This window comes from Alosa sapidissima, chromosome 4, assembly GCF_018492685.1.
Source record: "Alosa sapidissima isolate fAloSap1 chromosome 4, fAloSap1.pri, whole genome shotgun sequence".
Taxonomy (NCBI): Eukaryota; Metazoa; Chordata; class Actinopteri; order Clupeiformes; family Clupeidae; genus Alosa; species Alosa sapidissima.
In genome coordinates this window covers 34,768,450-34,780,949 of record NC_055960.1, presented here as the reverse complement: position 1 = coordinate 34,780,949, position 12,500 = coordinate 34,768,450, and the positions used below count along the sequence as shown (strand labels likewise).

Sequence of the window (12,500 nt, the reverse complement as noted above, 5' to 3'; positions counted from 1 at the left end):
GCCTAGTAAAATGAAGGATTTTCAAACCCATCTGAGTGCCTGGACCTGAATTTATGATGCAAAGAAACCTTTTTTGACACAATTCTTTCACTTTTTTCCAGATTAGTGCTTTTCTAGTGCTTTTCTTTCTTTTTTCAAGAAGTCTCTGAAGGAAATGATTGTCATCTGTTGTTAGTTAAGCATCCTCAGCCTGTCTGCCCATTAGCTTTGCTCTTGATGATGATCTCGTCCTCCAAAACTATTTCCATCAGCAATCGCTAAAGAGAAGGCGGGGACACAGACCACAATGGCAAAATTGAAATGATTGAAAGCAAATGCAAAATACAGTGGGCGCTGACTAAAGTATTTACTGTTAATGTGTTTACATAAAGTCCCATTTCACTGTCAGAGTATGCATTCATTCTGTTGCTCTAGCTGTGCGTAGGATTATGTGAGGTTTGCATCCATAACTAAATGTGATGTGTTCATATTATAACTGTTCATAGGTGTGTGTGAGGTTGGTCTCTGTAATGTGATGTGTTCATGTGTGTGTGTGTGTGTGTGTGTGTGTTCATGTGTGTGTGTGTGTGTGTGTGTGTGTGTGTGTGTGTGTGTGTGTGTGTGTGTGTGTGTGTGTGTGTGTGTTCATGTGTGTGTGTGTGTGTGTGTGTGTTCATGTGTGTGTGTGTGTGTGTGTGTGTGTGTGTGTGTGTGTGTGTGTGTGTGTTCATGTGTGTGTGTGTGTGTGTGTGTGTGTGTTCATGTGTGTGTGTGTGTGTGTGTGTGTGTGTGTGTTCATGTGGGTCTATAGGGAAGGAGCGAAGACACGGGCAGGAAGAGGCAGCTCGGACAGAAACACCGGTCATCTCCACGGAGACAGCATCGTCCAAGGATGAGGAGCCTGGCGTCAACAACAACAACATCATGTCCCAGCCGGACCTGAGCGCACCGCACAAGAGCATCACGAGTCCACCGGACCCCAGCACACCGCACAAGAGCATCACGAGTCCAACGGACACGAGCACACCGCACAAGACCATCACGAGTCCACCGGACCCCAGCACACCGCACAAGAGCATCACAAGTGAGTACTGTACAACTCTGTGTCCTGATCCTTCAGATTGTCTCCGTGCCCTGCGTATTGTGTTGTGTTGCGCTGTTCTGTTGTGTTCTGTTCTGTTGTGTTCTGTTGTGTTCTGTTGTGTTGTGTTGTGTTCTGTTGTGTTGTGTTGTGTTGTGTTGTGTTGTGTTGTGTTGTGTTGTGTTCTGTTGTGTTCTGTTGTGTTCTGTTCTGTTGTGTTCTGTTTTGTTGTGTTGTGTTGTGCTGTGTTGTGCTGTGCTTTGCTGTGCTGGGTTGAGGTGTGTTGTGGTGAGGTGTTGTGCTGTGCTGTGCTGTGTTGTGTGTGATGTGTTGTGTTGTGGTGAGGTGTGTTGTGTTGTGTTGTGCTGTGCTGTGCTGTGTTGTGTTGTGGTGTGTTGTGTTGTGTTGTGTTGTGTTGTGTTGTGTTGTATTGTGGTGTGTTGTGTTGTGTTGTGTTGTGTTGTGTTGTGTTGTGTTGTGTTGTGTTGTGCTGTGCTGTGTTGTGTTGTGTTGTATTGTGTTGTGCTGTGTTGTGTTGTATTGTGTTGTGCTATGGTCCTCCAGGAGTCTCATTCCTGTCCCAAATGGGAGCCATTTGTGTTGAGGTGTGTCTGTGTATCTCAGTGTATCTCTGGTGTGTTGTCTGGTGTGTGGTGGGCTGGGTGTGTATCATGACCTGACTTGACTCAGAAAGTTGTGCTATGTCATGTGTGTATTCTCGATGTCATGTGTGTGTTCTATATGGTGGTCTGTGTTGTGGTGTGTTATGTTGTGCTATGTTACGTATGTGTGTGTTCTGTATTGTGGTGTGTGTTGTGGTGTGTAGAGTTGTGCTATGTTACGTATGTGTGTGTTCTCTATGGTGGTGTGTGTTGTGGTGGTATGTGTTTCTTGAGTGTAAGATGTGCATAGTGAGTTGTACAGTGGACAGGTTGTCTGCCTGACCTGCGTGACTCAGAGAGCGGTGACTCACGGTGACTCACACACACACACACACTCACACACACACACACACACACACACACACACACACACACACACACACACACACACACACACACACAGTCTGACTGAAGTGTGTTATTAAGCTCTGCAGGCTGAGTCAGTATGTGATGTTGAGGCCCACTGTGAACACACCCACTCCTGGACAGAAATAGGTCAAGACAGAGATGCACACACACACACACACACACACACACACACACACACACATACAGTGTACTCACATTCGCAATCAAATGCACTCACATTCACACACACACACTAAAAAGGTTTTGAATGAGGTGCACACACACACACACACACACACACACACACACACACACACACACACACACACACACAAATACACAGAGACAACACATAACATATGAAGTGGTGCACTCTCACTCATACAACACACAATAGACCCCAAACCCACACACACATGCAAACACACGCTCTCGCAAGCTCTTCTTTCTGTGGAAAATAGGACGAGTATTTGTGAGCAACACTTCCTTTCACCAGGCCCAAGGAAGAGAGAGAGAGAGAGAGGGGGAGAGAGGCATTGATGATTGGCGTGCTGGGTAAAGAGAGCTGTGTGTGTGTGTGTGTGTGTGTGTGTGTGTGTGTGTGTGTGTGTGTGTGTTGGGTAAAGAGAGCTGTGGTGAAATCTATCCCAGGCCTCCCCTGTTAGGCAGACAGGAGAGGGGAAAAGCACACACACTCTCCAGTCTCAGGAGTGTGAGGCGACTCCGGAGCGCATCTGAGCCGGATGCGGGGAAGGTCAGCACCTGAGTCAACAGAGCTGATTTCAGTTTCGGCCAGGAACACATTTATTTTTGTTTGGGTTTTTATTTTTGATGGGTTTTTTTAAAATGTAAAGCTTCCAAATTGTTGAAATTTCGTCTGAATCCAGTGTTTGTCCACTGAAAACAAGCTCCTTAGACTGTTTGTGTGTGTTCTCATATGCTCGCAGAGAACTGTTTGAAAACACTGGAGAGTGTTTGCCTTTGTTTGGTATTTTTAACACACACCACTACTGTTGAAATGGACATCGGTAGAATGGTTCGGTTCTCTTCTCCTCTCCTCTCCTCTCCTCTCCTCTTCTCATCTCATCTCATCCCTCCTCTCCTCTCCTCTCCTCTCCTCTCCTCTTCTCATCTCATCCCTCCTCTCCTCTCCTCTCCTCTTCTCATCTCATCTCATCCCTCCTCTCCTCTCCTCTCCTCTCCTCTTCTCATCTCATCTCATCCCTCCTCTCCTCTCCTCTCCTCTCCTCTTCTCATCTCATCTCATCCCTCCTCTCCTTACTAATCTTCTCCTCTCTCTCTCCTTTCGTCTCCTCTCTTCTCTCCTCTTCTCCTCCTCTCTCCTCTTCTTCTCTCCTGACCTCTTCTCCTCTCTCCTCTCCTCTCTTCTCTCCTCTCCAGCTAGCACAGTTGGGTCAGTTGTCCATTTTTCTTACTGCTCTGTACACCCTTAGATCACTTCACTAGTTCGCCCTTCTATATGATTGCTTCAGCTAGACTAGAATGTATGGGAGAAGTGCGTGTTTGGCAAGGTAGCTGTCCGTGGTCCTGGAGTGCCTGGAGCGGATATCGCGATAGAGCGATGACCGCTTGCACCCCCCTGTGTAAGGAGGATGAGTAACAGGGCAATTGGTGAAATGGAGGAGTAGGGGGAGGAGGGGGGATGATTTCGCGAACGTCGGAGCGTGTGACGTATGGAAAAGGAGGTCGGCTTAAATAGGCCTACCCTGCAGCGGCAGTGGGTGAGTTAATTGCTGTCAATCATCCCGAAGGCTCCACCCGAACTTTGTTTATAAAACATCATTTCACTAGTTCGCCCTTCTATATGATTGCTTCAGCTAGACTAGAATGTATGGGAGAAGTGCGTGTTTGGCAAGGTAGCTGTCCGTGGTCCTGGAGTGCCTGGAGCGGATATCGCGATAGAGCGATGACCGCTTGCACCCCAAAAGATCACAGAGAAAGGCCGCTACCAACTACATAAGTGCTTGCTGAGCGAGTCGTAAATCCGCTAGATGGAGCGGATGTAAGACTGGTAGGCATCCGAGGACCAACGGCCCAGTATTTTAATTTGTTGCTCCGATAAGCCGTTGAGCGCAGCTGTTGTGGCAGCTCCTATCCTGAAGGAGTGTGCGGAGTAGCGATCCGCGGGAAAACCAGATTTGACTAGAATGGTTTTTAAGAGTGTCTGGAATCTGTGGCGAGTGATGGGTAGCCCTTCGTCTGACACGAAGGGCGGGCTAGTAGACGAAGCTTGAGCTGACCGATATGAGATGTAGTGAGATAGTTATTGGAAAGGCTGAAGATCTGAGGCGGAGTTAAATGGATATGGAGTGTCCTTTCGGGACTGATCGGTTTTACTCTGTTTGATGGTAAATCGAATGGTGTCTTGGTCTAGCTGCTCTAGATCTGCGATGCACGGGTGGACATCGGGAACGAAGAGAGACGAAGGGCATGTAAACTCGCTACATCTCAGCAGCCCAAAAAGGCCAGTAGAAACATAACGGAGATGGTGGAATCGGAATGCGGTGACATGAACCCTTTGCGAAGGGTAGCGAGGCAGGTGGCGAGAATGCTTGAGGTAATGGGAAGGCGGGAGTCTTGGGGGACTGGATGTTGCCTACGGATACCTTTAATTAACAAGCCTATCCTGGTGTCGGAGAAGGGGCATTCGGAGCCGTGGGGGCGTTTGTAGAAGAAATGAATGCCAGCTAGGTAGACTCTAATGGAAGAGACTTTGATCCCGAGTGAAGTGTGGGCGTAGGTGATAAATGATAATATGGTGACTGCATCGAAACTGGGAAATGGTAGTGAGTGCTTTGCATGGAACTGTTTGAAGCACGACCAAGCAGTCCAGTAGGACTGCATGGTCCTGGGTGCGAGGGCTTGGAGGGCTAGGTCGGCCGTGATGGGCTGAAGATAACTGAGGGGGTGGTTTATAGGAAGATGGTCTCCGAAAAGCTGGGGAGTGGAGTAGGGTACGGGTCCGCCTCTGGAGCCAAGCTTCTGAATCTCTGGAAATTAAGACGAGAAAGAGAGTCAGCAATTTCATTGTGGCAACCGGGGACGTGCGCGGCTCTTATGATGAACTGGTAGCTGGCTGCTATCCAGATTAGACGCCTAATAAGAGGGGAAAGCGCAGGCGATTTTGAGCGCGAGTTATTAATGACGTGCACTACGGCTTCGTTGTCGCTGTGGATTAGCACGCTCTTGGAGGTCCACTCCTTCCCCCAGAGTAGGGCCGCAATGACTACGGGGTAGAGTTCGAACACGGCTGACGATTCGTTTTCCGTTATTAGCGCTCTGAACTCTAGTGGCCAAGGGGATGCAAACCAGCGCCCTTTGAAAAAGCCTCCGAAGCCTATTGAGGGGGCTGCGTCTGTGTACAGCTGGAGGTCTTCTGGATATGATTGGCAGTCGTCGTAGAACATGCACAAACCATTCCATTCGTCTAAAAACATCCTCCAGAGTTTGAGATCGGCCAGGCACTGGGCATCTAGATATACTACGTCTTCGAGAGATGGGGATGCTGAGGCGCAGTTTAGGAGATGCGAGATGAAAGGGCGGCCCTGGGGAATGATTCGCATGGCGAAATTGAGGTGGCCTAGAAGGGAGAGAACTTCTTGTTTGGTGTGAGATGGTGAGGTTATAAACTCGTTCAACAGTAAAGAGATTCTGTCTTTTTTCTCTTTGGGGAGAGATGAAGAGAATTCTTCGGTATCTAAAATGATGCCGAGGAATTCGAGTCTGGATAAGGGACCGCACGTTTTCTCTTCTGAGAGTGGGACTCCCAGTTTGTTGAATACGTCAGTTAGCGTAGAGATGCCTAGGGCCGGTGGGTAGGAATGGGGGATAACTACTAGAAAGTCGTCCAGAAGATGAACGAGAAATGGGAGCTTATAGTTATTTAGGAGAATCCAGCACAGGGCTTCTGATAGCGTATCGAAAATTTTGGGACTGCTGCGGCAGCCGAAGGTGAGGCGAACTGCAAAATAGTATCTCCTATGCCATTTGACTCCAGAATTCGAGATCAATGGGCATGACTTTGAAGGCTGAGGTGATGTCCGCTTTAGCTAGCCAGCAACGTCTACCTGCCTTTTTGATCAGAGCGATAGCGTCATCGACAGAGTGGTAGTGCAGCGAGAACTCTTCTAGTGGAATCAGACTGTTAATGCTGGGAGTGGTACTATTGTGCGGAGCTGAGAGGTCGATGATAAGTCTCTTTTTTCCTGAGTATTTGCGCGTAGCTACGCCTATGGGGTTGATCCTGTAGACTGGGAATGGAGGCATGGTGAACGGACCGATCGTAAAACCAGATTCGACCTCTTTGCTTAGGAGTGAGGTGACTACCTCCGGATCTTTGACGGCAGATTGTAGGTTTTTACAAACGAAAGACTCTGTAGGTCTTGCTAAAACACCTGGATGGAACCCGTGCTTCAACCCTGAAGTCAAATAATCGCAAAATCCCCTATTTGGATTGGACTGAAGTTCTGAATGGAGAGCAGAAACAATGATTGGAGTAGAGAGATACTTTTTAAACTTTTTATATATGTTCTTGAGTGCGGAACAGACTGACTTGGCATGGGCGCCTGCGCAGTAGCTGCAAACGTGGAGGTAACGGCAGGAGGATTGGCGACACTGAGCGAAGTTAAATCTTCGGCAGATTTTCTCGACCTTTCCAGGAACGCTCGTCCTCTTCCCTGGCTTCTCCTGCCGTAGCATCGGGGATGCGGGGAACATAGGAAGAGGATTTAGGGGCTGTGGAGCTGGTGCTGGGGAATTGATGGTCGGGGTTGACTAGTGGACACTCGGCCGCGCCGTGACTGGGGCTATTGCAGAGGGGACAAGATGGCTTAAGTCCTAGGAAAACGCGGTTATGGAGCTCCATATCGAGCGCGCCCCAGTAGGGGTTTTAGTTCCAGAGGCCGACTCTGGCAGCGCATTTTGCTGAAAACAGCCGGTGGTAGCCTACGTATGAAAATGAGCTCCACCGTAGGATACGGCTAGGCCGGCGATGATGGCCGGGTAGTCATTTAGCTTAGTCATCTGCGTCGACTGGAGAACACGAAACAGACGACTTCTGTGTAGTTGGCAAAAGCTATGGTGAACTCGGGAAATGACAGGGTTTTTTGATGCTGGGCCAGAATCTTTTTTTTTTTTTTTTTTTTTTTTTTTTTTTGAGAAAAACCAGTTCGCCGCAAACTAGATCCCGGTTATGAGAGGGAATAGGAAGGGAGGGAAGAATGGTAGAAAGGTCTACGTCTGCACCTGACAAGATGAGGTTCCTGGTGGGCGCTGTGACGGGTGGTGGTTCGAATGCTGCAGCGTGAGGAGGCGGTGGCAGGGCCTGTGCTGTGGCTAAAGAATAGTTTTGCTGCCGGAACGGGACGTCGTGGTCCGAAGCACTCGCGGAGTGCTGATGACCCGCTGCTGCGGGCTGGTCTAGCGCGGAGCCGGGGAAGAGATGGGAAGGGAGAAGAGGGGGGAGGGAGGGAGCGGTCGCTGACGCGACCGGAAGGGGAGCAACCTGGGACAGGGTCGCGGGAAGTGGGACGGGGAAGGAAAGAGGGTTAGGGGGGAGTAGCGACGCTGTCGCTATCGGCGCCGACTAAGACCAGGTGCTCGCTAACTCATAAGAGAGATGGGGAGCTAGTGAGGTGACTCTTCGAGCTGACGCTTCGTGAGTTGAGGCGTGCTGTACAGACGTGGCTCCCGGGATGGAAAGGGGAGGGGGAGAGGGGGGAGGGAGGGAGCAGTCGTCGGAACGACTGGAGGTGGGGCAGGCCTGGACCGAGTCCTGGCTAGGGGAGGTGGATGGGGGAGGGAAAGAAGGAGTTGGGGGGGGGGGGGGAGTAGCGACGCTGTCGCTACCGGGGCCGTCTGGAAAAGTGGGGCTGGACCCGGAAATACGGCGGAGATCCGGCGGGAATGGGCCTGAGCCGCTGACGTGGCAGTGGCTGTGGCTGAAGCAGCGGAATGATACGCTCTGAAGCGTGTGGTGCCGGAAAGTGCTGTCGGCGTGCCCGGTTCGCGAGGTGGCTGGTGGTGTGTGCTTCGTCCGGCTGAATGGCCGGCGGAAGGAACCGCGTCGGGATGCCAGAAGGAGCAGCTTGCTTCCTGGTCTGGGGAGGAAAACAAGGTGAGGGAGCGGGGAGGGCGAAAAGACCGGGTTATCCGACTGCGTTAGAAGGCGGAGGAGATGGAACTTCCTATCCGACATGCGGCATCGCGATGCCGCGGGAATGGAGAGTGCTGCGGATGCGAGCCACTGTCCAGTGGGTAGGGTCAACGCCTTGCTGGCGCTGGGTGGATTTCCAGTTCCATGAGAGCTGTCTTGTCAATGCGAACGATACGCAGACTGAATGATTTCGCGAACGTCGGAGCGTGTGACGTATGGAAAAGGAGGTCGGCTTAAATAGGCCTACCCTGCAGCGGCAGTGGGTGAGTTAATTGCTGTCAATCATCCCGAAGGCTCCACCCGAACTTTGTTTATAAAACATCATTTATTGCCAAACTCCAAAATAAACCCTCTTCGTTGATGTCTGTTCAACTAATGGTCCTACTAATGAAAAGGGAGAAAGAGATATTTGGCTTGAGACGTTAAAGTCTTGGCTTCACAAATGTTAACGCGATCAGCTGGATGCAGTTTCCTCTGTGGAATGAGCCATGTGGAAAAATCAACATGGGCTAATAGAGTCCAGGACTAACTCTATAAACACCACCCTATGGACTACTCACCGCAACTGACTAAACACTAACGAGATGTTTGTGACTAAAACTGGACTAGTGCACCACACACACACACCCACACACACACACACATACACACACACACACACACATACTGATAGACACACATACACACACTCACATGTTTGTGCTGATAGATACTCTAACAAACACACACACATACACACACATGTTTATACTAATAGACAAACACACACAGCCACACACACGCTCACATGTTTGTACTGATAGACACACACACACAGAGAGACAGACACACGCGCACACACACACACATACTGATAGACATACTGATAGACACACATACACACAGCCACACAGCCACACACACACTTACATGTTTGTAACGATAGACACTCTAACAAACACACACACATACACACACACATACACACACATGTTTAATACTAATAGACAAACACACACAACCACACACATGCTCACATGTTTGTACTGATAGACACACACACACACACACACACACACACACACACACACACACACACACATGTTTATACTGATAGAGACACACACACACATGTTTATACTAATAGACACACACACACAGCCACACACACACATGTTTATACTAATAGACACACACACACAGCCACACACACACATGTTTATACTAATAGACACACACACACAGCCACACACACACTCACATGTTTTAAGGGACGAGGGCTCATGAAACAGCATATGAAGTTTGTATCTCTAAAAGTAGTGGACAATTAGGGAGATTGTGTGTGTGTGTGTGTGTGTGTGTGTGTGTGTGTGACAGAGACAGAGGAGGAAAGAGAGGATAAGGCCGAGCAGTTCTGCGTGTGAGAACAGGTCTGAATATTACAGGTCCACATTGTGGAAGCTGTTATGTCACCACATACATAGACAAACACTGGTAAATGCACACACACACACACACACACACACACACACACACACACACACACACACACACACACACACACACACACACATATGGTTGTATGCTTGTGTAAGTTACTATGCGTTCTGAGGTGGTTCTGGCAAGCCATGCCCCAGACTTGAACTGCTGTCAAAACGTGTCAGAGGCCCCAAGCTGTGCGATTTGGGACCATAAAGCACACCGCCCGCCGGTGATTGGACGTCTCTACTGGTAACCACTATTGTTGTGATGTTACCTTGGCGACAGGTAACAGTGAGTTACGGTGTTGTGCTGTTGGCAGCCAGCACCGTCTGCCTCTGCTGGTCTAGAATCCATACATTACTGCCGCCGTCCCATATATTCTCAGTCTGCGCTCAGCGTCACTTTAAATATTCTTTACTTGGATTACATCTGATTTACGGCTCATTTGTACAGCTGCGGCACACACACACACACACACACACACACACACACACACACACACACACACACACACACAGAGGACTTGATTGTGTGTGTGTGTGTGTGTGTGTGTGTGTGTGTGTGTGTGTGTGTGTGTGTGTGTGTGTGTGTGTTTGTGTGGGAGGGGGATCTAAGCATTTTCACCTTAAAATCTGGCCTGTATCCCCCTCCCCTTAATCCTACCCACCCACCCACACACACACACACACACACACACACACACACACACACACACACACACACACACACACACACACACACACAGACACACACACACACACACACACACACACACACACACAGACACACACACACACACACACACACACACACAGGACCCCTCGGTCTGTATGGGAAGAGGGAAATGTGAGTTGTGCATGTGAGAAGCCACAGCTTAATAAGGTGTCAAGCCAACTATAGACACACAGAGACACACAGAGATACTGTAACACGCAGTGCTGGAATGTTGTGTTTGAGCGCATCCATGAAAACCAGCACCCATGGACACACTCCCAGACATCCCAACACCAGCACCCATTAACACACTCCGAGACATCCCAACACCAGCACTCATGAACACCAGCACCCATGAACACACTCCCAGACATCCCAACACCAGCAGCCATGAACACACTCCCAGACATCCCAACACCAGCAGCCATGAACACACTCCCAGACATCCATGAACAGCTATAGGGCAGCCTTTAACCGGAAGGTTGCTGGTTTGAACTCCGACCAGTAGGCACGGCTGAAGTGCCCTTGAGCAAGGCACCTAACCCCTCACTGCTCCTGGAGTGCCGCTGTTGATGCAGGCAGCTCACTTCGCCGGGATTAGTGTGTGCTTCACCTCACTGTGTGTGCACTGTGTGCTGTGTGTGTTTCACTAATTTACGGATTGGGATAAATGCAGAGACCAAATTTCCCTCACGGGATCAAAAGAGTATATATACTTATGCTTAACACCAGCACCCATGAACACACTCCCAGACATCCCGAGAAGAAGAAGTAATTTCAAGGACGTGCCCCTCCCATGTCCTGCAGGTAGCCCCTTACCTTATCAGTAGCAACCTTAACACACACCACACACACACACACACACACACACACACACACACACACACACACACACACACACACACACACACATACATACACAGACACACACACACACACTCACAAACACAGCACAAAGCACTCTGTTAGTCTGTGCAGGACTGTAAGCTTGAAGCTGCTTTTTCTCTTGACCTTTTACTACCGTTAAGCAGTATTTGGGGCAAGACAAGAGGGGTAGTTCAGCTGCATGTGGGGCAGGAATGCAGAGGGAGGAGGTAAATAGCATATGTGGCAGGTTTTGGGGAGTGGGGCAGTTAAACACTATTTGGGGCGAGAGGGTGGAGTGAGGGGTGGTTAAGTGGTATGTGGGGCAAGAGAAGAGAGGCAGTTAAGTATTATGTGGGGCATGTAGCTGGATGAAGGGGTAAATAGTGTGTATGGCAGGTTTTGGGGGCATGTGAGGTCAGGTAAGGAGTATGTGGTTGGGGGGGTATTTGGAGAGGGTGAGGGGTAAGTAGTGCGTGTGTCAGGTATGGGGGGGTATTTGGAGGGGGTGAGGGGGTGGGTAGTGTAGTGTTTGTGTCAGGTATGGGGGGGGGGTATTTGGAGGGGGTGAGGGGGTGGGTGTGTGTGTGTGTGTGTGTGTGCAAGGGTGTAGTGGGCGTTGGACGCGGGGGAACGCTGTCCCCCCACTTCTTGGAGCATTGTTTTGAGCATTTTATTAATATAACAAGTTGTTACCAGTGGTAACTACACATCACGCAAACGTCTCCAATTAGGCCTCTTTGTCCTAAAATTCGTTACAAGAATGACTGTCATGCTGTAGCACTCCACCATGCGTAAAGACATTAAAAACTACACAGCTTGTCGTTCCGCGTTACCCGAAAGTAGCTAGAAAGTGGCTATAAAACCATAGATTATGCAACTGCCTGTATTCGAATCTAGCAAGCATCTTCATGGCCCTTCGGTTGTGTTTTGCAGAAAGCAGGCAGGCTAATCCAGTCATCAAAATGACACGATAAGCATGTGTGAGTAATACGAGGGATTTTTATCGAGGGAGCTCCAATATAAGTGATCAGGCTATTTAGCCATAATGACCCAACGGTGAACCTGAACAACTTTAGGAAAAACTTACGATTGGTGCAGCTACTTTTCATCCAAACAAAAACTTTTCAAATGACTGGCACTTGCCTGCCCAGTGTTCTTTCTGTTATTTTTTGTTTTGTTTTATTGACTGTGCACCTCTGCACCTTAATCATTC

General features: G+C 49.3%; 1 protein-coding gene across 2 annotated transcripts in view; it reads left to right on the top strand.

Annotated features, from left to right (window-relative positions):
• The window catches only part of mdfi (MyoD family inhibitor), a 56,246-nt gene that overhangs the window by 21,570 nt on the left and 22,176 nt on the right, over positions 1-12,500 (top strand). Inside the window, exon 3 of one of the 2 annotated variants that reach the window (XM_042089527.1) lies at positions 791-985. In XM_042089527.1, coding sequence (XP_041945461.1) covers positions 791-985 — 195 coding nt within the window. Of the gene's footprint in view, positions 1-790; positions 1,064-12,500 lie in introns of both variants that reach the window. The other variant, XM_042089526.1, reaches the window with a different exon arrangement.